Source organism: Dipteris shenzhenensis, chromosome 1 (assembly GCF_047967505.1).
Source record: "Dipteris shenzhenensis isolate YYH24624 ecotype China chromosome 1, Dip_SZ_1.0, whole genome shotgun sequence".
Taxonomy (NCBI): Eukaryota; Viridiplantae; Streptophyta; class Polypodiopsida; order Gleicheniales; family Dipteridaceae; genus Dipteris; species Dipteris shenzhenensis.
The window spans coordinates 12479648-12506321 of record NC_141596.1 but is presented as its reverse complement, the minus strand read 5'-3'; the positions used below and the strand labels follow the sequence as shown (position 1 = coordinate 12506321).

The 26674-nt window shown below is 47.1% G+C and overlaps 1 protein-coding gene across 2 annotated transcripts in view; it reads left to right on the top strand.

The window, feature by feature from the left end:
• LOC147905396 (uncharacterized) overlaps positions 1 to 26674 on the top strand; it is an 81708-nt gene that overhangs the window by 35790 nt on the left and 19244 nt on the right. For both annotated transcript variants that reach the window (XM_087371679.1, XM_087371631.1), the window contains exon 9: positions 19920 to 20044. In XM_087371679.1, coding sequence (XP_087227805.1) covers positions 19920 to 20044 — 125 coding nt within the window. The remainder of the gene's footprint in view (positions 1 to 19919; positions 20045 to 26674) is intronic.

Here is a 26674-nt window from a genome sequence, read left to right as displayed (position 1 = left end):
CAATGGCTGGCAACAACAATGATTTGTTTGACATTCTGCGTGAAGATGATAAGTTGGATGGCACCAACTATCCTATGTGGTCCTACCTTATGAAGCATATCCAAGTTGCAAGAAACTTTTGGAATATTATTTCAGGTATTGATTTGAGACCAGCCAATGCTCAAGTGGCTGCCCCTACTGCTGGCACTCCTCTAGGGGGGAATCTTCCTGACTCTTCTTCCAAAAGTACTCCTGTCACTACTCCTACTCAGGATCAGATCAGATGGGACTTCAGAGATGCAAATGCACACTCATGTATTGCCTTATCATGCAAGAGAATCATTATTCCACACATCCGATCATGCAGGACAGAAAAGGATGCTTGGGATAAGCTAGCTTCTCTTTATCAGGTTGGCAATGAGGCACGGGTTGCATATTTGAGAAGACAATTGCAGGAACTCAGCATGCGGGAAAGTGACTCAATGGATACATATTTAACAAAGGTCAAGGACCTCATGGAGCAACTTGCAAATATTGATGAAGTGGTGCCTAATTCACAGCTTGTTAGCACCACATTGAATGGACTGCCAGACACATATCAAGGGTTTGCTACAACACTTAGACTTGTAGCCAATGGAAATCCTGATCACTACTCATTTGCTCAGTTCGTCACTTAGCTTTTGCAGGAAGAGCAAAGTCGTGCTACTAGGCAAGCTACTATTCTTGATCATGCATTTGCTTCACAACAAAAAGAAAAAGGCAAGGCTTCCAAGCCTATGGGCAAGCCTAAATATGCGCCTAACAGTGGCAATTCCTCCAATGTATCTCAAAATACAGCAGATAAGTCAAAGAAGAAAAGATGCAACTACTGTCGCAAGCCAGGGCATGAAATTTCAGAATGCAGGAGGCGCATTGCTACGGAGAAGAAGAAAGCAGGATTCACAGTAAATGCCTCACATGCAATTGAATCCCATGAGCTAGCAGATGCCTCACATGCACATGCTCCCCAGGATGATTGGGCATGGGCTGTCCATTGCTCCTGACGACCGAGCTCGACTAGGCCGCGTGACGTCAGAGGCCAATCATCTATCGCAGGGTTTTTTCCGACTTCCCATTTGATGGCCCCTCTATGATTGGTCTCTGACGATCACCACCTGTACATGTATACTGTATCTCCCCCCTCTGCCCCACTTTTTTGTGCCCCCCCCTTCTTCTTCTTTGTATCATCTGGAGGTAGACACATCTTTTTTGTATCAAGACTAGACACATAGTCCTTCATAACCTCTTTTTTTTGTAGAAACGGTTGATTGGCCCGTTTTGAGACCACCACCGTTATGCTCATTGTATGAGTTATCTTTAGTCTCATAGACCTTCACGGTCTCCCGAAGACTTTAATAAACTTTCTTTCTTTCTTTTGATCCCTCCAAAGTTGATGCAGTATTTTCTGCTAATGATGCTCAGTCTTGGTATTTTGATAGTGGTGCTTCCAAGCACGTAACCTCTTGCAGACATTTGTTTCATTCCTTGGCTAATGCACCTCGAGGGGGGACTATCACATGTGCTAATAATGCTTCCTATGCTATAAAAGGAATTGGAGATGTGCAGCTCACATCCATTTCAAGCCATCCTATCACTTTGACAAATGTTTTTTTTGTGCCTAGAATTGAGGTCAACTTGATTACAATTTCAGTAATTGCCACTTCAGGTTTGAGAGTGATTTTTGATGGATACAGATGCTTAGTATATGATCTTCGTGATGCCAATGCCATAGTTCTCATTGGCACTTTGAAAAAGGGACTTTATCACGTTGATTATCACTCAGCTGCACTTTCTATTGAAGCATTTGTTATTTCAGATTCACAGCTTGCTGAAACTCATCTTGGCATGAGAGAATGGGTCATCTAAATTATAGAGCTCCTGCCAAGCTACATGCACAGGGCATGGCAAATGATGTACCTCAAACTCACACAGTTTCCAAACATGTGTGTGAGGGTTGTCTTTTGGGTAAGATGCATTGGTTTCCTTTTCGTCACAAAGGACATTGCAGCTAGTGCACAGTGATGTCTGTGGCCCAATGAGGACAAATGCCATTGGTGGGTACAAATATTTCATGACTCTAATTGATGACTTCACAAGATATTGCTGGGTATATACTTTCAAAGCCAAATCTGAAGTCTTCTCATGCTTTCAGAGGTGGCTGAATATGGTTGAGAATGAATTAGGATGCAAGCTTGTCACCCTCAACACAGATAGGGGGGGAGAGTATATGTCAAAGGAGTTTGATGCATTTTTGTCTTCACGGGGCATTGCTCACTCATGCACTACTCCTCACACTCCTCAGCATAATCCTGTTCCTGAAAGAAAGAACAGGGCCACTATGGAGATGGCCAGATGCATGCTTACGGCCAAGTCTTTGCCCAATAAATTTTGGCTTGATGCAGTGATCTATGCCAACTATGTGCTGAATAGATCACCTACAAGGGCATTGAGGACTGTTACACCTTATGAAGCATGGAAAGGCAGGAAGCCTTCACTTTCACACATGAGAGTTTTTGGGTCTCTTGCATATGCACGTGTACCATCTCAATTGAGACATAAGCTTGATGATAAGGCAATCAAATGCATATTTATTGTTTACAGCCATGAGAGCAAAGGGTATCGGTTGACCAACCAAATACTGGGAAGATTATTGTTAGTAGAGATGTAATATTTGCTGAACATTCAGCTTCTCCTCTTGTGGACTGCAAAGCAAAGCTAGAAGTTGATATGTTTGATGCCTTTGACTCTTGGTTACCTCTTCTCCCCTTAGGAGGGGACTTTGACCAACAACATGAGCATCCTGCAGGCCCTCCAACAAGCAATGATCAGCCAGCACCCCATGCTGATTTGCAGGTTCCTCTTCCAGCACAAAATGATCCCAATATGAGAGAGAGAGGGAATGTATATATACATATACAGCACAAGCAATATATATCTGGGAACTTGCCTTTGCTGTCTATTGGCAGCTCTTTCTTATATTATATGTATACATATAAGAAAGAGCTGCCAATAGACAGCAAAGGCAAGTTCCCAGATGGCTTCTTGACACATTGAGGGACAGCAAACAGGATCAACCTCTTGCTGCCCGGACAAGATCGGGGAATAGATAGATGCATGGTCACTTTCTTGAGTTCGCACTCCTTGCTACAGCTTGCAATGAAGAGCCTTTGTGCCATAAAGATGCATTTGATAGCAAAGAGTTTACTGCTACATGTTACATTGGTATCAGAGCTTTGGTCTATATTCAGCTTGACTACTGTGAGTGTATGGTTGTGTTGAGTTCCGGGAAGGACACACAATCAAGTGCCATGGAAGGGTCCGGAAAAAAATTCATCATTGAAGACTATGAAGAGGAGAAAGACTACAAAAAAGATACGCTTCCGCCAAGTGCTCAAGAAGTGATGGTGAACCTTTTGGAGCAGAATCGGGTCCTCCTACAACAACTCAAAGAACATTCGTCCCAGCTAGAAGAAAGGAAGACAATTGGACCAGACAAAATAACGTCTGGAGGAAAAAGAAGCAAAAAAGCCGTTGAAAGAAAGAGGAACCACAGATTTTGAAACATTGCTCTTAGTGATGTGTGATGAACGTAGGAATGAGGAGTTATTGCGATGCGTAGAGCTCGCCTAGACAGAGAGGCAACAAAACCTAGACCGAGAGGCGATGCTTCTCCAACACAAACAGATGTTGACCACTATGCAGGCAAGTCTCAGTGCAGCAACAATCACTGCCACGGCTTTGTCATCGACAAAGGTAACACCACTCACCCGGTCCACTACAAATTTTGTTAAGCACGATGGTAATGGTGGCCATTCAGTTATTCTTCAATTTATTCATTAGTTTGTCGCTCATTTTTCGTTAGCACAGATTCAAGATGAGCAAGACAAAGTCCACCTAGCAGCCCCTCATCTTATCGGTGAGGCGGTTACCTGGTGGTAACATTGGGCTAGTAAGTATACGAACCCAATAACTTTTAAGATGAATTTTGTTTGGGCAACGTTTGTTACCGACCTCAAAGCTCGTTTTCTACCGCCACAATATATGCTTAATGTGAAGGATGAGTTTTCTCGTTCCTCCCAAAATGGTTTGCTTGTGTTGATGTATAGTAACAAGGTTATCACTTTGGCGTAGCAGTTAGTCGTGTCTGAGAGCGACAAGATGAAGCAATTCATTCGAGGATTGGACCCTAACATCCGTTTACCATCTGGAACTTCGACCCGTTGGATTATGAGCGGGTGTTGACTCCCAGAATCAAGAGATGATGCTGAATGGGGGAAAGCCCAAGCAGGTCCAGAAGGATTCCAAAGCCCCTCAACAGTCAAAAAACAGAGCGGGTAAGGATAAGAAGAAGGACAACCAGTACCAAAAGAAAGACGGCCATGCTTATGGTCAAAAGGAGTCCAAGCCAAAGATGACTCCGGATGAGAAGGCTAAAGCGGGTATTGCAGGAGGCTATCTACATCCCGATGAATAGAAGTGGTGCCACCTAGAACATCGTTGCTTTCTTTGCTACCACATTGTTGGGCATGGCAAGAAGGATTGTCCAAAGTGGTTTGCGAAAAAGGCTGCGAAAGCGCCTACTTCGTCCGTCAATGTATTGGCTCTTCTAACCCTGCCTCCATCCTCAGCTATGCATGCCGTCTTCCCTGCTTTGAACACCATCCCCACGATGGTCTTTCAAGGTAAGAAGGAGGGTGACTTCTCAAATCAAAAGAAGGTGCTCATTCGAGGAAGACTGGAGCCGGATCGATGCACGATGGAGGGAGGGAGAGGCTAATGGAGTATGGTACTACCACTAGTCTGTGTTATGCACAAAATACAAAATTACATAGTATCCCCACCATGCTCTCTTCTCTATTTACTGAATCCCCATTATTGAGCTTTGTTGCCAAGACTCCCTCCAACCCAATTCTGATCAGAAGGAGCCATGCTGCTCTAATACCAATGTAATAAGTGGGGACATGCTATGCATGAATATAGGAACATAAAAGGAGAACTCAAGCATGAGAGACACCAAAGATCTTCCTTACTATTGTATACTGCTTTATTCATGATGAAGTTTATGGTTTTCAACCTTTTGAGTGACTATCATGAGATTGAAACTGCACTGTGTTGTGTTTTAAGAGGATGAGTTTGGGCATGTTCCTGGATTCGTCTAGATATACATTGCTTTATTGATGATGCTGGCATAAATGCCCAAACTACTAATTGTACAAGAGTGCCAAATCAGCTAACAAGCTGACGTGAAATAACTTCCCTAATTGCGACTGTGGGAGATAGAGTTATGCTGCTGAAACAGGACACAATGGAGGCTGGGAACTGAATGAGGAAACAGAGGGCACGAGCCCTCTTGTATAGGGGGCTGTAGGGCTTGACTTGACCACCCCAAACAGGCCAACCAGCCAGTCGGCTGGTTGCCTGGCTGGTAGGGCTGGTTTTAGCAGCCCTATGGGCTGACTTGGGAGGGGCTAAGGCTGCCTATAAAAGTCGCTTTCCCCATCCCATTTCGTTATACTTGGTGCTGCCCTTTGGGGCCCCCAAAACCTTGCAAATAGGGTGCATAGGGTGTTGCTGACAAGGCAATCAGTTGTCACTGCAACTTGGGCTTTACTTGGTGCACGTGACACAACTACAACCTAGAAGATCTCATTATATGACAAGAAAGCAGGATAATAAAGATCCCGTGCATGCAGAAAGTCGAAGAAGGACTGCTGTATAGATGCTTGGAAGAAGTGATACTTAGCCAGGGACAGATCACCAAAGACCCTATGGTTGCGGTCCTTCCATAATGTCCATAGTGCCCAATAACGAACCAAAAGATTGTATTGTTGCTTGATAGGGTAAACACCAAACAGCTAGAATAGCTTGCCAAAGCAAGCACTAGGAAAACGGGCCTGAAGGCGTTGTTGTAGCAAAAACAAAAAGTGACAAGATTCAGGGCAATGCCAAAATAGGTGAGGCATAGAATCCTACAAGGGCAGACATCAACGACAAGTGGCACGAGCAATATGTCGGCGAACCAAGATTTGTCCAAATGGAAGAACCCCAAGCAAAACTCACCATAAGAGCTCCTGTGAGCTTCCCCTCCCTACCGCAGCTCGCTCTACCTCCCCCTAGCTCCTCCCCCCGCCGCGACCACCTCCACTCCCTTCCCTCCCCCTCCGCCCTCGCCCCCCGCCCCCCCTCCCCCTCACCCGCCGGTCACCCCACCCCGCTGCGCCCTCGCCTCGCTCTCGCCCCCCCCCCTCGCTGCTCTCTCTCGCCCTCCGCTCCGCTCCATCCCGCCCCCCTCACTTCTCTCCCGCCCCGCCCCGTCGCTCCATTTCCCCTCACCCCCGCCGCCTCCACTCCCCCCTTCCCCCTCGCTCCTTCTCACCTCACCCTCGCCACTTCCTCCTCACGCCTCCACTCCCCCCTTCCCCTGGTCTCAGCCGCTCTCTCACCCCCCCTCCGCTCTCATCCACTCCGCCCCCTCCGCCCCACCTCGCTTCACCCCACCCCCCCCTCGCTTCGCCTCACCCCCTCCCTCCCCCGCTCTCACCCACCCGCCGACCCCTCTCACTTCACCCGCCCCCCCGCCTCCATTCCGCTCTCCCCGCCCCCCGCCTCCATTCCGCTCTCCGCCCCCGCCACCCCCCCCCGCCCTCCCGCGCCCCCCCGTTTTTTCCCCGCACCCCGCTCCCTTCACCCCGCCCTCCGTTCCGACCCCCCCGCCCCCTCACCTCGCCTCACCCGCCTCACCCCCAGGCTCCACCTCCCGCTTCGTCCCCCCCCCTTTTTGGGGTGGCAGCCTGTTCATACTCCTCATCGGAAGCTTGCAGTTAGTCTTGGCGGTATGGCGGCCCCTCGCCCGGATCCGGAGGCCCAGTCGGACTCTCCCTCTCCAGATGCCTACCGCGTTATCCTGACAGAGCGACAATCATCTCGTGTTCAGGAGGTTGCCATTGACTTTGCGCGTACCTCTGTTTACGGTAGAGTCATTGGTCACTCCCCCTCCAAGGTAGCCATCAGGGACTGGCTCCAGTCCACTCTCCTGCTAGAGGATGGGCATATTGAGGAGGTGGCCCTTATGGGAAGGGGCATCTTCTGGCTCAAACTCTCCACTGAGAAAGCTGCGAGCAACCTGATTGCCAGTTCCCCCACCTCGGTGGATGGGAAGATTATCATGATAGTCCCGTGGTACCGTGGATTCAGCGCAGCGGAGTTCGATGCTCGGTTCCGCATACCTCGACACCCAGTGACACTTGTTTTTCCAGGGCTTGCTGCAGAGTTGCGCCCGATTTTCAGGGACTTGGGCTCCCATTTTGGCTGGGTTATGCACGACACCTTTGCCGACGCGGTGACCACGGCAGGAGCCCCCCGAGTCCGAGTGGCTGTGGCGGATCCTGCGACTCTCCCTGCTGTGATCGAGATTGTGACAGGTGCCGGCAGCATCACCCAGAGCATGATTGTCACCGGACAGCCAGGTTAGTGCCTGCGGTGCCACGGCTTTGGGCACTTGGCGGCTGCTTGTCCACGGTTCGCCAGTTCGTCTCGACCCCCCCCGCCCCCGCCCCCGACCCCTCCGCCTCCACCCCCACCCCCTGGACAGCCACGCCAGGAGGAGCCGGGACAGCAGGAGTCTGGCCCAGAGGTAGTGGGCGGTTGGACTGAGGTTAAAAGGAAAAGGGGAAAGAACAAGAAGACTTCGGATAAAGGCAAGGAGGCAGAGGTTACCCTTCCTGCAGCAGCACCCCAGAGATCTGTCAGGCAGCCGCCCCAGGGGTCTGGGAGAGCTTCTTCCTCGACGGCAGCCCGCCCTCCACAGCCTCAGTTCCCCCTCTCTCCCGTTCCCCCGCCCCTTTTCTCCCCGCCCCAGCCCCCTCCCCAGTCTCCCCCCCCCCCCGTCGCCCGACCCGCAGCTTCAGTCCCCGCCTCCTCTTCCTCAGTCTTCTCTTCCTCCCTCTCAGCCCCAGTTCCAGTTGCACCCCCATCCCCCCCCCCCCCTGGTCCCCCTCGCCTCTCCCGCAGAGTTAGCTGCACCACCGGCTTCCCAGCCGAGTGCAGCCCCCGCTCCACCTCCTCCACCCTCTCCGCCAGTCGCCTCCGTGGAGTCAGAGTTGCCTGTCCCTCAGCCTCCTCCCCCTCCCCCCTCGTTGGCAGGACACCCGGAGTCTACACCACCAGTGGAGCAGGTTTCCCTTCCCGCTAGCCCCTCAGTGGCAGACTCAGTTGGGTCTCAGCTCCAGGAGAGAGAGCTTCCTCGAGACTTTTACAGATCTGGCCCCTGGGACTACCTGGATGTGGCCGACCTTGGGACCTTCCCGGCTTGTCTCGACATCAGTATTTTCCTGCTCCGCAAAGGGGCGGATGGGAGGATTGGTGCCTTGGCTCCCAGGGATGGCCCTAGCTTCGCATTCACGTTCCTCAGCGATGGCACCGAGACCTGGACAGACGACTCGGTTTGGGAGGCTCTCAGAGAGCAGACACACGCCCAGGTGTGCTCCTGGATAGGCCCGTCCGGTGGGCAGCTCCTCGAGACTCAGTGGTCCGAGGGCGATGTGCGCTTGCGGTGGCGTTGCGCCGCCAAACGCTTCCGACTGATTGTGATCCTCCGACCTCCCCTGTCATGGCCTCTCCCCCAGGATGTCAGAGCTTGGTCCCAGCAGAAACTCCGAACCTTCTATGGGATGACCTCTTCAGAGATCTCGAGCTGGATCGAGAAAGCTTTTGCTCATGGCACCAAAGGCCTCTCGCCTTTGCTGAAGGTGTTGAAGAACGGGCAGGACGACCCCGTCTCCCCCTCCAAACCTTCTCATAAGCGGCAGCGCCTCCATTCCGATATGTCTGGTTCTTCTTCGACTTCGACCGCGAGCAGACAGCTGTTCGCAGCCCCCCATCCCTCTCCATGAGCTTACACCTCGTATCCTGGAATGTGAACGGGTTTCACTCTTCTGGCACCCGTGGTCCCAGGAAGCTCATGCTGCGGCAGGAACTTCAGCCTGCAGTGATTGGTCGTTTGGATGTACTTTTGCTCCAGGAGCACAAGCTTTCTGCGGCTCATTCCCGTAGCTGCGGGAAGGTTCTCCCTGGACGGTCCTACACTTATTGGGAGCCCTCGATCGGCGCTCAGGGGAGGAGTGGGGGTGTTTGTACTTCCGTGTGCGAGCAGTTAGCCCAGGGAGTTTTCGGTCACGGCACGTTGATTCCTGGCCGAGCCCTTTGGGTAGGCCTGGACTTGGAGGGGTCCAAAATAGGCATCCTCAACATTTATGCCCCCACAGACCTCCGTTGCAGAGCCACCTTCTGGAGGACACTTACAGGGATTCTTCCAGACATGGATTCCTGGATTGTTGGAGGAGACTTCAACAACCTGGAGACCTTGGAGGACCAGCAGGGCAGAGGTCCGGAGTTCACAGGTATGGCCCAGGCAGAGCAGTCAGCTTGGGACTCTTTCATCTTTGAGACGGGAGGGAGGGACAGTTGGAGAGACCCGTCCTTCCGGCGTTGGCACGGGAGCCTGGACTTCTCTTGGGGCTTCCGCAGGGAAGGAGGCAGACTCCTGGAGAGGCTTGATAGATTTTATGTCAGTGATTGGGCCATCAGCAGAGGCGGCCAGGCGGGTATAGTTCCAGGGACGACACTCTCCGATCATGCGCCTGTGCTCCTCTCCTTAGATTCGGCAGCCCAGACCCTCCCCTCCCGATCATGCAGGATTCCCGACTCCATCTTCTCGAGGGTGGACGTGCGCAGCAACATATGCAGTCTTTGGGACAGAGATTGGGGGGAGGGCGTGGATCTGGTAGACTCAGTCGCACAGGCTCTGCAGGAGTCTAGCCAGATCTGCCAGCTCGCAGCTTTACAGGTTCGACAGGATTGGTGGGGCAGAGAGAGAGCTCTTCGGAGGGACCTCGCCTCCATTCAGCGACTCCAGCAGGCTTCCCCGGGTTCGGAGGAGCTACGGATCCAGGCCCTTCGAGCCAGAGCCCTCCTGGAGGAGATATTCCAGCGTCGTTCCGAGTTTTCCTTTCACGCCTCTCGCTCCTTTTGGGCCCGAAAGGGTGACCGGATGTGCAGGGAGTTCTTCAGGACGCATGGCCAGAGAGCTGCAGGTGATCAGCTTCGGAGTCTCAGGACAGCGGATGGTCACATCGTTACGGATCCGGGGGAGGTCCTGGGGTTGGCCACTGACTTTTACAGGACCCTCTTCCAGTAGGAGCCGCTTGCCCCTCGTGCCAGTCGTGCCCGTGAGGAGGTGTGGAGGCACATTCCATCCCTGGTCCAGCCTAGCATGCAGGCGACGTTGATGGCGCCGTTCACCTCGGATGAGATGTTGGAGGCCTTGATGGCTATTGACGGACAGAAGTGCCCAGGTGAGGATGGGCTATCCCGAGCTTTCTTTACCTCCTTCTGGGACCAGATCCATCAGCCCCTCCTTGCAGCTCTGCAGGGGATTTTCAGCAGCGGTCGGATGCCAGAGAGCCTCTCCTCGGGACTGATTTGCCTCATCCCGAAGGGAGGAGATAGACAGGAGATTCGCCAGTGGCGTCCGATCACTCTCCTTACCTCTGCCTACAAAATCCTCGCCAAGATGATCAGTGCCAGAGTTCGGCCTCTACTCCCAGACCTCGTCCATGACACTCAGACAGGCTTTGTCCAGGATCGCAGTATCCTGGATAACGTCTTCACCTTTTCAGAGGCGGCGGAGTGGGCTCAGCACAGCGGATCACACCTTGCCATTCTACTTCTCGATTTCGAGAAGGCCTATGATCGCGTGGATTGGTCCTTTTTGGAGGGGACTCTGGAGCGGCTAGGTTTCCCGGCAGGTTGGATTCAGGGTATCTCAGCTTTGTACAGGACAGCGTCTAGCAGAGTTATCATTGGAGGCAGGTTGGGCGAGCGCTTTAGCTTGGAGAGATCAGTACGTCAGGGCTGCCCCCTGGCTCCTTACTTGTTTCTCTTCTTCGCTGAGGCCATGACTTACTACCTTCGGGCGAGGTCCACAGGGCTCAGGGGTATTCGCCTTCCACTCCGGGAGGACACGGAGCTCTTGGACTCGGAGTACGCAAATGATACAGCCCTTTATGTCTAGGACGACGAGCGGATGCTAGAGAGGGTGCGGACGGCCCTGGAGGTTTTCTGTTCGGCCGCTGGGGCGAAAATCAATTGGAACAAATCCGTTGGTTTTCTCACAGACCCTGGGGCGTGCTCTCAGTGGGAGCGATTTCTGGGCTTCAGATGGATTCCACGTGGACAGACAGCTAGATACCTTGGCTTCCAGGTTGGCCTAGACATCACACCAGCTCAGCAGTTTCTCCCGGTGCTAGATTCCATCCGACGGAAGCTGGCTTTCTGGAGCACTGCTAAGCTCTCTCTTGCAGGTCGTGCCTTGGTAGTCAACCAGGTCCTCCTAGCCACGGCTTGGTATGTGGCTTCCTGTTGGTGCTTCTCGAGATCCAGCGCGGCACAGCTCAGGAGGTTGGTTCGGAACTTCCTTTGGTCTGGGGAGGATGGTCATAGAGATAGCAGAGCCAGGGTTGCGTGGCAGACAGTCATTCTTCCACAGGCTGAGGGTGGCCTGGGGGTCATTGATCCAGAGCTTCAGAGTCAGGCCTTGTTAGGCAAGCTTGTCATTCGCGGTTTGACCCCAGGGGGGCAGACGTGGAAGACGCTACTTCAGCAGGGAGTCGGCTCCTGTGTCCCGCGCCGAGGTGGAGATTGGCTACCGTCCTTCAGGTGGATCTTCACCTCCGCCCCGCTCACTCAGCCCCGCTCCCCTCTCGTTCGTAGCCTCCTCATGGTTTGGAGGCAGCTCCGTCTCAGTCTCATTCAGTCCCCTCCCAGCTGTCAGGAGGAGATCGATCGCCAGCCGCTTATCTGGAACAGTCAGGTCAGAGATACCGAGGGCCTTCAGTTGGGGGAGAGATCACATATCAGGTGGGACGGTTGGATGAGGGGGCCAGCCCGATCCCTCCGTGTTTGGAGGGATACGTACAGACATCTAGAGATGGCAGATCTTGCGCAGCTGGAGGTGCACGTGGAGCCCAGGCGAGACGCACGGAGATCGACGGAGCGATCCCAGCGGCTTGGTTGGCCCCACCTGAGTCCCAGATCATCATGCCTGGTGACACCCGATGGCTGGGACAGTTCACCCCCCGTGGCATTCCATTGGTGATCGCAGGACGTTTGGATGACTCTTCTATTTCCTTCTTCGCGGTTTCTGGGGAGGGACGACTCAGGACAGAGGGTGCGCTCATCGACCCCCTACTCCCGTGGCAGAGGGTTCGGATCGTAGGCCTCTTGGGGAAGGTCTGGCGTACCGACCCTAGCATCGAGCAGGACCAGGTGCAGCTCTGGCGTCTTTGGCTTTGGGAGGGGCGGGCATTGGCAGAGCTTGATTGGGACCCAGGAGAGTGGTGGTGGCCAGAGATTGTGATAGGTCAGGGGCCGACCTCTTTCTTCGCCTACAGTACGACTTTGGGCAGGCGAGTTCTCGGGAGGATGCAGAGCCGCTCCCCCACCCAGCGACCCAGCTGGTACGCACAGGGTCTCTCCAGGTTCTTTTTACAGGCATTCTGGAAGGCCTTGTGGGAGAGTTGGCGGCCACGGAAGATCTCATACTTCCTGTGGCTTCTCGCCCACAAAGGTCTTCCAGTGGGGAGCTGGTTGAGGCAGATAGGCCAGGACGGATGCTGCCAGATTTGCCATGCGGATGAGGAGACACCAAAGCACTGCCTGTGGAGCTGCACTCGCGCCCAGGAAGTGTGGAGGTGGACTTTTGGGATTCTTACTCGCGCAGCACCAGAGCTAGGATTGATCACTTGGGGCGCGTTCTGCTGGTGCAGCACTGCACCTGGTCTTCATCACCTTTTTGAGGCATGTCAGCAGGACCCCACTTTCCTTATCACACAGGGGACGTGGGGACCGCTCGAGGGTATCCCACAGCACCTAGCAGAGGCTGATACAGGAGTTCGGGAGAGGCAGCCAGTCTGGGAGATTATTAGCAGCATTACAGGGTGGCACATCTGGACCTCGCGCTGCGCGCAGATCCTCGGTGGCACCTCCTTATCGACTGCCCAGATCATGGCGGAGATTTGGAGTGAGATTATTCATACCCTCAGAGGCCAGTGGGACCAGATTCAGGGAGACTCCCGGGCCGGTCAGGAGAAGCGGAGACGCTTCCTCCGGACTTGGGACACACAGGGCCTCTTCTTCGAGCAGACTACGCAGGGCCTTCGGTGGCACTACTCACCACCCCGTTGGCTGTTCGCTCATACTCGTTTTCTCCCTCCGTGAGAGGATGGTTTTCTATTTTGCTACTTGTTAGGGCTGTGTCCGATTTGTGAATGCAGCCCGTCAGCTATAAGCTGACCCCTTGTATCTTGTTCTCAAAGTAATATAATTAGCACTGTTTTTTCGGAAAAAAAAACTCACCATAAGAAAATCTGCTAACGAAGGGGGATTTGCGAGCCCAAATTTGTTGCAACCTTTCCTCCACCACCGAGAAGTACGTGTCATGGACCAGATGCAATTCGAATACATGAAGAGAACAAGCAAGATCATCTGAGTGAAGGGCCCATTCTGAGACGGTCATTCGAGTAAAGGGCCCAATCTTTGAGACTGTCTATAATCTCAAGACGAAGCACTGGTTGAAAGCCATGAAGCATCTGTGACAATAAGTGCCATAGGGGTCTATAATGTTGTCCCAAGCCAAAGTGTTTGACTGATGTCGGAAAAAGATAGCACCATATCAGCATCATCAAAAGCACATCACCCACAAGGCATATTCCTTTGGACCACATAAAATAAGAGCAGTGGGGCTCTTTGCAATGCCAACGGATGTGTACACACCTTTGACCAATGAATGCACCCATCACACAAAGAGTGTCCACCAGCAAGAGAATCCCTGCCAATCCATTTAAGATATTTCACCAGGCCATAAAAGAGAATGCCATTCTTTTGAGTGCAGAGGCTTGCATGCTGTCCATGTGGCAGCCCCTACATATGCCTTCATGTTTTCCCTACATATTCCACGTGGCATCTTGAAATCTCTGTTGGTACACCTCCCTCTTCCCCATGTTCTCGTCACTGCTCACAGGTGGGGAGAAGACGAAAATAACTCCCCTTCTCAACGTCCCACCATGAGTAAATACCTACACGTTTATGCAGATGCTCCATTAGCTTCCATGGAAAAGCTCTTTGGAACAAGTTAGAGACGTCCTCAACCTCCCTCTTCCCCATGTTCTCGTCACTGTGCTCATAGGTGGGGAGAAGACTAAAATAACTCCAACACCCCCTCTCAACATCCCACTATGAGTAAATACGTACACGTTGATGCAGATGTTCCGTTAGCTTCCATGGGAAAGCTCTTTGGAACAAGTCAAAGACGTTCTTGTTCACAGGCCTTGGAACCCATAGTTCCTGCTCGGACTTGTCATGTGCAAGCAAACCACCTTGGTACAAAGGTACAATCTAGGTAGTACCAAAGGTCAATGGCACCACCATCCTCACTCACGAACACCCACTAGTGTTCCCAAGCAATCTTGGCACAAACATTATCCAGCTGTCCCCCTTTGAATCTAAGCAATCTTCTTGGGCACTCTCGATCTGCCGACAGGAGATAGAGCCCTGCTCTCTTCAGGATGTACCACATACTCCTTTCAGAGCTTCACATGTTTTAGTGGACACCTCTTGGGAGATTTTGGCTAGCATTTCCTCTTGGCACATTTGGAGAGCCAGATGCACAGAGACCTTGGATGACACCCATATACACCCATCACAGGTGTTCACTGGTATTTGGAGTGACACAATTCACACTTTGATAGCCATATGGGCTAGCATGCAGGGCCCTTCATGGGGCTCCTCTTCTAGGAGGACTGTATTTCTTGGAGTTTGGAGGGGTTCTCCCTTTTTCTCTTTTTCTCGGAGGTTGCTACTGGATTGAGATGGCACTATCAGCCCCAATCCTTTCTTTTTGGCTCTTGAGCTTTTCATGCATTGCATGGTGTATCCCGTATTCCCGTATGGAGCTTGCTCTAACGGTTTTCTTTAATACTTAATAGAAGTATCTTTTTTGAAAAAAAATAAAAATAAAAAAATCTAAGAATAGCTTGGATTTTGCCAAGTACCATGCTTTCGAGGTCTGTTACAACACGTCTTCACTTTGGCAATATCCGCAGCGAAGTAACTTGGACAATGAGATCCCAGTGGCCGATCCACACATATCTCCAAAGTCAAGTGTATCTCTAGGACCCCCAACTCTAGATGAGCTCTCAAGTAGGTAATTCTCTGGTGACAGTCTCTCGGCCGTTAGATGCCCCGGTCTCCACCATGAAGGCTTCAACAAGCTCATCATGTTCTCCTTCTAGCAACTTTCAATCGAGCTTTGAAGAACCACCAAGACTTCCCCTCCCTTGCCTATCGGGAAGGCTTTCACCCTCCACGCTCTCAACACCGGAGAACCATATGCAAACATTCTACCCATAGCATGCTACTAAAGTTTGAATGTATATGCACAAAGAATATACATACCAACGGATCCTCTATTTGTGTGCTTGATTTGAAAAAAAGCTTGGTGCCTCATGGAGGCATTTACACATCCATGTGTAATCCTATAGTGCCATTTTTTGTGTCCCTATATCCATCTAACTCTGATCCTAAAGGTCCTCTTGAAGACACCTCCCTCATGCAAGTATGCCAGATTTGTTCTTAGGGCAATCTGAACAAACGTTGTTGTCCTTCGCCTCCACAAATGTTGCTGGTCCCTTTGACTCTTCATATCATCTTTCAATGTTAGACATAAATAGCAGTACACTAAGATTTGCATATCTTACCTCAGCAACAATCGGAGTTTTCACCAAGAAAAGTTCCTAAGTTCTTACCACGTTCGCTACCGGTTTTGCCTCTCTAATTTTTGATTGGACTATTCCTTATCTTTTGGTCAGTCTTCTTCTTTATGCAGTCCTTCACAAAATATCCTGGCTGGTTACAGTAGAAACATTTCTTTTTCTTCTTGTAAAAAAGTTTTACTTAGAATGTCTTTTGAGAGAAGTGAACCCTGCCTTAGTTTCCCAAAAGGATTTGATCTCAAAACACCAGAGTTTTTGCAAGTCTTCTGGTTTTGTTTGCAATCCAAGTATCCCTTTTCTTTGTGTTGCTTGGAAGTTCCACAAAACTCCAAAAAAGCCAAGATTTATTGCAGTTGCTTGTGAGACTATTTTGACGGATGTCTCTAAATGGCTAAGTTACTACTTCAAGGCCATGTTGCCTAGTGTCCATGAACTTTGGAGGGACTTATTAAAGGAGGCAGATGTCCCCTCGCACTCAAGCTGGATTTTAAATGACTCTGTAGGAGTGATTCCTGTTGTAAATTTTTTTAATTCTTCTCGAAGCATTCAGGAAAAAGAGTCTCCTATTCTCCTTCAAACCTATGATTTTACCATGCTTTACACAAAGATCGAGCTGGAAGACCTGAAGTTTAGAATAAAAAAGCTAGTGGCTGAAGTTTTTAAGCTGAGATTTGACATAGATAGATGCAAAGTGCTAAAAGTTGAGAAAAACAGCCTTATGCTTTGACTTTTTGTGGCTAAAAAATAAAGATCATGACATCAGTTCTAAAAAGAAAAGATAACACAAAGGTAGTAAGTGTTGAAGATGTTTGCTCTTGGATAGATTTTCTTTTAGATAATCTTTACATCACAATAGATGATTCTTTGTTTCAACAAATTATAGGAATCCCCATGGGCACTGATTGTGCTGTCTTTTTAGCAAACTTTTATCTTTTCACTTATGGATTTGAGTTCATGCAACGTCTTATTTCTATCAATACCTACCCTATCATTTCACATAAGCTTAGCCAAGTTAGGTGTTTTATAGATGATTTATTTGTACCAGATGTTCCTAATTTTCAAGACTTTATGTACAAAGATGCTTGTGCTTTTGGAGAAGGAATCTATCCTTGTGACTCTTGTGAACTGAATTGCACTTTAAGGGGGGATTCTTGTGTTTTCTTAGATCTTAGACTTTCTCAATCTACCATAGGATTAGAAGTTGATATTTACGATAAATGTGAACAACCTGAATATAGCGGTTTACACCTTATAAAAATGCCTCACATTGACTCAAACATTTTTGATTTGGCAAAATATGGAGTCATTTCTTCCCAATTCCATAGATTTTCCCGCCTTTGTACAACTAAGGAGTCTTTTATCACTCAATGTAGTAATTTGATCACTTTACTATTACACAAGAGGTATAATCCAAGGAAAATAATGAAAAAAGTTCCACAATCTTAGATATGAAGTCTTTTATCTATGGTGTATTGGCCTTAGGTATGTTTAGAATGATTGAACATAAGCTGAAAACAAAAAGCGGGGAGCTGAATAGCTCGTTTTTCTTTTAGTTTCAAAAGAGAGTTTGATTGAGTATGCTTGTGCTTTCTAAGTTAGGAATGTAATTTTGCCTCTTTGTAGGAAGCGATACATAAGTGTAAAGGGTCCTTTTAGCTTTTTATGTTTTAAATAAGAGTGAGTGAGAGAGAGAGAGAGAGAGAGAGAGAGAGAGAGAGAGCGTTAATTCCAGTTTTTTGGAAGATTTTGCTTTTTGTTTCTTGACTTGCTTGTTTATTTTTGCTTAGTCACCTTCTTCCTTTCTTCTTTATTTCTTTATTTCTTTCTCTTGTTTGTTTATTTGACGTATTTTAGTAAGCATTGGGTTTGCCCAAGAGACTCCGCGGGTCTTTAGAAACCCAGTATAGCTGCTTATGCTTGGGCACTGATGACGACATAAATGTTGCTTTGCTTGCTAAGTATGTCTTCCTTTTGTTTTTCATAAAAGTTTTTGTTTACCTCTTTTTTCTTCTCTTTCATTTTCCCTTTTATTTTCTGTGTAGATTTTTGGTCTTTAGAATAACAAAAAATCTAAATTTGTATGATTGGACTTATTCTAGTCTTACGAAGGTATATATATTTCTTTTTCTTCTTGCCTCTAGTTGATTAAGAGTTCTCATCATCATAAGGCTTGTCATTTCTCTTTTTGTTGTTGGACTTGCTGTTACTAGGCTTGCCCTTCCTTGTGCCTTTGCTCTTGTCTTGCATAGTAAAAGGTATTGTCGTGGGATCCATTGTAATTCTCTCCCGTTTCCTATCCAAGCAGAGGCACTAGCTCCTTGAAAGTCACCGGTGCTAGTTGTTGTCTGGCAACCATGGTTGTACCAAACCCTTTGTAGCTTTGGGGAGCATGCCAAGAAAAAGCGTAGCAGTCCATGCTGTATCCGTTCGTTGACCAACTGCTGAAAGTTGATGCCTCACCACCTTCATCTTGGTGGTGCGATCCTCCGTGTCCCCTCCTCTATCTTTATGTTGTAGAGTTCTGTTTCTAGGTTGAGGATCCTAGACGCATTGTTGATTACATATCTTTCAGCATGGTCCATGCTGAAAATGCCGCGTCCACCAGTTGTATGTGAGGGAGGACCGGCTGCCTACAATTATTGTAGGTTTGCTTTAACACAACTCGTGCTTTGACCAGCTCCGCAAGCTTATTTCTACTAGCTCTCCGCAACCTTAAATGTGGACTATGGCTGTGTTCCTTTGGAATGTGCTATTTCCAAATTGGGCTCTCAAAAAATGCTCATATGCACACACCTAAGTGAACAAGAAACATCTGTACCCTAGTTTTCTAGGCCATTGATTTCAATCCTATACTTGGTTTGCACATGTTGTCTAACTGGGCTCTCAGAAAATGCTTATACGCACACACATAAATGAACAAGAAACTTTTGTAATGTAGTTTTCTAGGCCATTGATTTCAGTCCTATACTTGGTCTGCACATTTTGTTTGGAATTCTCTGCACAGAATTATAGAATGACATTTTTCATTGATGATCTATCTCGTGGAGCACCAACAGATGCCTTATTTGAGAATATAATGATATTTAAAAGTAAATTTCTGTGTCAATGAGATTTTGAATTATGTTTGGTCTCCTTTTATAGACTCCCAATGGGGAACATGCCATTACTGCAGAACAGTTTAGGTCCTAACTTCATCATAGAAATGCATGCAATTGGGGGACGAGCATTTTCTGAGCAAAATCTTTCAAGCATCCGAGTGAAGGAAAAAAAAAGCTTCCAACTATGTAAAAATATGGCAAAAATAGATAAGAAGATAACATAGTTTCACTAAGAAATTTGCCAAGTATTTTAGCAATGCTTATTTTATACTCAAATCTTTACATGAATCTTTGGGAATGGTGAGTAGAATAATGGAATGGCTTTTGAAGAAACCCACATGTAGCGTAGACTTCTCTATGAAAATTCCCTTATGATTCTTCTTACAACTTTAACTTAATAGGGGGTGACATTGAAAGCCCTCTCTCAACCTAGCCTCATGAAAGGGTTCATCCAAAGAAACATTGATATTAATTATATATGTATAATATTATTACATTGAGAGTGATTATGAGGGATGTTTCTTACAGGAATCACTTTTTAAAGGTAATAACAGGGGTACAAAGGATGTCTATGAAGAAGATATTTATGCTATGTAAAATTGAATGAGTGATAATAATGTATATTTTTATCTAAAAATAAAAGTGTAAAAACCATGTTTCCTAAAGAAACATAATTTTTTAAATCTCTTAAAAAACACGCTCGGATAAACTTGCTCATAGGTTTTTGCTCGTAAAATTGACGCACCCCTTGCAATTGTAAGATGCTATTGTAGCATAATTTTTTGCTTGAAGAACTCACTTTTCTGGAAGAATCACTATGAGAAACGGTTTCGCTAGTAGGCACTATCAGCAATGTTTTTGAGATTCCAAGTTAGTCTCCTCAGCTATGTATTAGCATGCATGGGTAAAGCATCAAGTGGTACTTGGACAGAGAATTCCTAATTTTTGCCAAACCTTTTCTGTTCTGTCTTCGAAGTCTTGATGTGAAGCAAGTGGCAGACAAGTTGATAAGGACCCTTAAAGGAAGATATCTCAAACTTACAACAGATCAGGTCTCCACTGGTTTTAAGCTGGTGCGCTCCTGCTTGGCGACTTCTTGCTGTGAGTTCTTCTCTGATCTTTTCATGTGCCATCTATTGACATAACACTTGATTCTTGTATCAGCCTTTCCTTTTGAAAGCTAAAAGCTTCTTATTTTATCATGTGTTCACGAAACAGGTGATTTCCTGTTGTGTCAGTGCGGGCTTGCACATATACATAAAAAAGGAAGGAAAAAAATGGGACATAAAAAAGCCCACTTTCTTTAACTAGGGGAGCGTAGTAAGTATTATTTTTGGGCTGAAGGTAGTAGCTACTAAATGACAGTAGAAGTTTGCATATAGATTATACACAGCTTTACTAAGAGAGTTTTTACTGTTGAGTGTAAGATGGCGCTTTGTTAAACATGAGACTTATATTGTGAGCCTATGGATTATAATTTTTTCCTGAACTTATTCAGGTTCTTGAATTCTAGGAATCTTTTATTTACCATGATTCCAAGGAGGAGACAATATTATAAAGCATGTTTTGGGAGCTAGAAGTTAAGTCTTAAATTAGTAGAAGCTGTCCTATATTTGTCAACATTTCTTTCTAAGAGCTTTTGTAGAGTATAGACCAATCTCAAAATCTTGATTTCAAGTGGTCAAAAAGCAAGAGTGTTTGCCTCTGTTATTGAATATCATGTACCTGAGCATGAAGTTTAGTTGTCCGTTGTAGTTCTCACTTTTCTAGGATCTTAGCATGGCCAGTCCATGTTTGTGATGTTAGATTATGAGTAGTGTGGTGTGAACACACCCTTGGGGCATTTTTCACTCGAGTTAGGAGGCTTTTTCCCCTAGGGTTAGTATTGGGGTTAACTTCCTTTGTAGAAGATATATTACTTCTCCACATTTTCCTCTCACTCCCATTACCAACACTTGGAATCAGAGCCCTACTCCTCTACTAGCTCAAGCTAGCCTTATCAGGAGAAGTTCCTCTAGCAAAGCATTCAAGAGAAGGTTCTCCAGCAAAGCATCTTTCTTTCAGAGGAAAAACGCTTGACGAATGAAGACGAGAGCCAGCTTGCGATCCATGATGAAGTAAGGGTGGGAGTGGCTTTTGGTTGATACGGGTGTGATTTTTTGGTGAGCTTTTTGTCATGAGCTTTTTTTCAAATTTCATGAATATTGCGAGCTTTTCATTCACCTGAGAGAGAGAGAGGGGGTGTGGGGGTTCATGGGGTGGGGTGGGTTGAAAGTTTGGGTTGTTGTTGAAGTTAAGAGGAGAGAGGGGGGGGACGGGAGATAAAGGAAAGGGGGAGGGACGGGCACATGGGTAAGGTGGCATGGAGAAGGGAGGGGAGGGGAGTTGGAACATATATTCGTTATCATAGTGGAGAACGTAGAGGGGGAACTTATAAGGTATACAAAGAGGAGTGCAAGGAGGAGAGAGAGGATGAGGAATGTGAAAGTTATGTTCATCTACTAAATGCAAAGGGGAAGGGAGAGCATGTGGGAAATTTTTTCATTTTCAAAGTGTATAATTTGACAAGTTTGACCTCATATTTGGATTCCTCGTCGAATTCTGGTCATTTTGAGTACCAACATGACCATATTCCCATAAAATTTTTAAAAATGGTGTTTTTGTCATGAATTCAGACTCAAAATAGGCCCAAAACAGGCCAAAATGACAAAAACACCATTTTTTCAATTTTTATCGGAATATGGTCATGTTGGTACTCAAAATGACCGGAATTCGACGAGGAATCCAAATATGAGGTCAAAAGTTTCAAATTATACACATTTAAAATGAACATATCTCCCATAGTTCCTCCCTTCTACTTTGAATATGGACATATCTTCCATAATTTTTTGCCTCCTACTGCCACTCACATCCGCCCCCCCCCTTGTGCATAGTATACACTCTTCCACCCCTCCCACATGCTATGAAAATGAACATATCCTATATCCTCTCCCCCTCTTTCTAACCTCCCCATCTTTCTTATAACAAAAACACGTATGGATTTCTAAAAAAAGCTCACAAAAAAAAAGGAAATGGTAAAAAAGCTCACATTAAAAAGCTCGCCAAAAGATTTTCCCCGGTTGATACAACCATTCGTCTAGGTTCAGGTCAAAATACATAAACGAGCCGTTGCTGCTGTTCATCTCTATATAGTGCATCACTTGTTCTTTCTTTGAGAGCTGCTCATCGTAACTCCGTTCGTCCTCACGATCCCTGCACCTGCTCAAGGAGCTGCCACCATCCATTGTAGTACATGTGCCTACTGTTCATTGTCTGAGAGCTGCTCACCACTGTAGCTCCGTTCGTCAACGCGACTCGTGCACTAACTGCACCGCACAAGGTATGGTGACAAAGTAGGTCGCGAGTACAGCCATCGCACAGCTTGTTTGTAGAGCCATATGGTTTTGCACGAGGTAGGTTGCCTGTACAGCCATCACACGGCTTGCTTGTACAGCTGTACGGTTTTGGACGTAGTCTATTCATACAGCCACGGTCACGTAGCTCTTCCGTATATTTTCCGACATATGAATTTGTCGCACACTCTAGCCCTTAGTCCATTTGCTATACATGGCTGTTGTCTGCTTTTGTATTTGCAAGCATACTTGGTCGACACATTGGGGTGTTTGCAGTATTTTACATTATTTGCATTGTAGATTTTAGGGCATTTATAGATATCTAATAGATTTGTAGACCGTAAAATTTGGGGCTTTGTCAATTGCAGGTATATTTATCCGTAAAATTTGGAGCTTTTCCCTCAAATTCTCTTTTTCCAAATAGACAAGTTGACTTTTGCAAGCAATTCCAATTCAGAGTTTTGTAGGTTCTTTTGCAGGGCAGTTTGGGGCTTAAGATATTGCTGTAGCTTCTTGAGTCTCGTGTAGACTATTTTGGCTTAAGCCACTGCTGTAGCTTCTTGAGTCTATTGTAGACTTAAGGCAATTTTAACGCGGGAAGCGGAGTGCCACAAGGGCTGGGAACCTGGTTTTATCTGAAAATTTATTTTGTTGCTTTAGAGGTCCTTAGCAGGTTATAGTGACATTGTATAGAAGGCTGTGTTGGGTTGTATTGTAAATCCACCTCCGCTATGGATTACAGAGGGAGGTGGGGTGTTGAAAGGGCTTTTAGATGGGGTCTGTTTCATGTCAATCGGGTCACCGTAACCCAATATATGCAATTAAAAGAGTTAATGTAGGTATCACGTATCCATTTTGGGGGGGGTGGGGGAGTGATTTGATTAACGAGTGTGAGACTCGGTGTAAATAGGAATATGAGAAGTGTCTAGATGGTTGGAGATGATGGCTTTCCATACATGTAACTTTGTAAGTACGAGATCTAGTACACTTCGAGGGATGAATAAAAAAGTTTGCCATTTGTTCTAGATATGGCTTTCTCCCTCCTACACCCTTGCTTGCATCGTGAGCACAAAGCACGCATAGTACACGAATAAATTAATGAGCCTTCATTTTGGTGGGGACGCCGGGTAGGCTTGAGGTCAAGGTGGGAGAGGAAGTTTTTTGGGCGGGTAATCGAGTTAGTCACAGAGGGAGAGGTATACCTCCAGAAACACGGGCTGTTGTGAGCTAGGAGTTGGTGGGAACTCTGTTCGTACGGGACTCTTGGGCTGGTCATCGTGATAGTTGTTTTGGAGCATGGGTTGTCCGTACAACGCTTTGGCCAGGAGCAAAGGTTGGGAGTAGGCGTTGGTGCTCGTGGATTGCTGGCAAATTCCGTTTGATAGACAGAGAGCACATGGGCTAGATGTCGTATCTTGCTATTATCCGTACGGTGGTTTGACTAGGCATTGGAGCTCATGGGTTGACGGAGATTCATTAGCTGAGGTTGCAATTCCATCTACCGTACAAAGGAGAGGATGTTGAGGCTTATCTAAGGAATTTTGTAAGAGCCAGTTGTATCTCTGGTTGGCCAGAAGCTTCGTGGGCTCAATTCCTTTCTGGCTTCTTGTTTGGAAGGGATGGCACTAGCCTGGAATAGGACAGTTCCAGAAGGAGTAAAGAATGATTGGGGAGTAAAGCTATGTCCACGTGGCTCTGGCCAAAGAAGGTTCAAGGGAAGGATCCTCAAGGGAAGGATCGTCAAAATTATGCTGGTGCTCTACAGGTGGCTCTAGCCAAAGAGAAGAATAAGAAGTTGGAAGCAGAGCCAATTATACCTATACCGTTGACTTCAGTAGGAGTGGATTCATCTTCTGTAGTGGATAATACAGCTGCTATGCCATCCACTAGTGCCAACAAGTTGGAGAAGAATTTAGAGAGAATGATGGCTGAGTTCAATGAATTGAAGTTACACTTGGTGCAAGCCACACCAGCTAATGTGCCCAGGATGGAGTTGAGAAACCATGTGACCATGGCAGCTTTGAATGTCATAAAAAAGGACATGTGAAGTAAGTACGATTGCCCTCGTTTGGTAGGAAATAGGGAAGGTGACAAACCTGTCTCTTTGTTGGATGCAGAGCAGGAAACTGCTAAAAAGGGAATTCATGAGTTAGAGGTGTTTGTAGGAAAGCGAGGTCATGGGGATGAGATGAGTAGTGGCACTGATGAGGGACATGGGGGAAGGGTGTATGAAAGAAGGAGAAAGAAGAAGCAGTCTTCCAGGCAGAGAATTGGGTTGGCATATTTCCTGTTGGGTCAAGGAGTGCAAGATTATGATCTCATCACTAACTTGCATGGAGAAAAGGCAACTATGGCCATTCCTCAGCTACTTGCACTCAGCCCTGCTTTGAGACAGCAATTTGTAAGGGAAGCCAGCTCACATAAATCGAGGAGGAAGAAAGGAACAGCGGATAGCGAGGATGTAACTTGTAAGCATTGATTTGAGTGACCAGATCCCTGTGGTGACAGCCTCTATAAATAGCATACCTATTAAAAAAGTGTTTATTGATTGTGGGGCAGCCATCAATGTTATTAATAAACAGACCATGCAAGAAGTGGGTTTGAAGAGCAATGCTCCTTCTCTATATAAGATAAAATTGACAGACAACTCCACGGCTAACTATTCTGGTGCTGATACAGCGGTTCGGGTGGATGTATGTGATGTTGCACCCTTATGTAGCTTCCATATACTCCCAACAAAGCCAGATAAACATGCTTACCCAATTATATAGGAAAGACTGTGGCTGCGCGAAGTGGGAGCAGTGCAGAAGTGGGCTACAGGGGAGCTAATCTTTCATGATGACACAAAGAAAGTGAATTGCAGCTTAAAGAATGGGAAGAAAGAGGTGATAAAGGATGGGGAATCAAAAGAGTCTTCATACACAGGCTATGACGAATATGATTCAAATACAGAGGAAACAACTTCTGAGGAGCGAGAGGCCTTAACTGTGGAAGTAGTTGGCATAACTTTGGGTGCAATTAAGCCTCACATGAGGAAGATGTTACTAACAGATCTTAAAAGAGGGCAGCAAATGCATGGATGCTAAACCCACAGTTGGAGAGCTCGGGGAAGGAGGCATACTTGGATACGTTGGATGGTTTCCCACAGCTCTTTGTTACTAATTACTAGCAAATGCGTATGGTGCAGCTTGAGATTAAATTGAAGCCTGATGCTAAACTAGTAGTGCAAAAGCTCAGGAGGTTGGGTGTGATTCAGGCAGATGCTTTGAAGCTAGAGATTCAGAGGTTACTCATTGCTGGTTTTATTTTTCCTGTGGAGAATACAGAATAGGCGTCGGCTGTTGTTGTCACACCAAAGAAGGGGGAAAGTGGTGAATTTGTGTAGATGTGTGTCCTTTAAATGCATGCACAAAAAGGGATTGTCATTTCTCCCCTTTCACGACGAGATACTAGATCAAGTGGTAGGATCAAGTGGTAGGCCATGAAGATACATGGTGTATGATGGTTATTCTGGATATTTTCAGATTGGGATTGTAGAGGAAGATCATATACATAGATGAATCTAGGAACATTCTCAAACTCCTCTTAAAACACAACATAGTATGGACGAGTATGCAGGGAGACTCCCGTGCAGCCTTGGCTAGGAGGGCTTCTTTCTTTAGGGAATGGAGGGATTCTCCTTTCTTCTCTGAGACTCCTACAGGGTTGAGGTGGCACTTTCAGCCTCGGCCTTGGTTGTTTTCCATCTCACTTTGAGGGGGTTTATTTAACCTCATGATTGATTTCATGATGTACCGCTTTGAGCTTGCTCTCGCGAGTTTTTTCTCTTACTTAATAGAAGTCTCTTTCTTGGGAAAAAAAAAAAACACTTCAATCTCATGATAGTCACTCATAAGGTTGAAAACCTCTAACTCCAACACGCATAGCAGGGACTAGCTACTATGACATCCCGACTGACGTCATCAGCATCCAACAATGGGTGTAGACCATCGTATAAAATAATGCTCTCACACATACAAATCCACACACCCACACATACTTGAGCATCCATTTATACAAAGTCTTCAAACTGAGTTTCTATCGGCACTCCGGAGATGAAGGGCAAAGTCAACCATGATGAAGGCTAGCACTAAAGGAGACGGCTAATCAAAAAGTAGTCCAAAATCTCTTCATTCAAGTTACAACTTCTTGTGAAGTCTAAACAATTTCGTTTTAGTCTCTCCCAAAGGAGCATCTAAGCCTAGTTGATAGGGCAACGCACCATTTAAGATAGCAAGAATTATCGCAATACCAACAGGCTGCAACACAGACAAAAACTTCACAAGGTCATGTCCCGCTA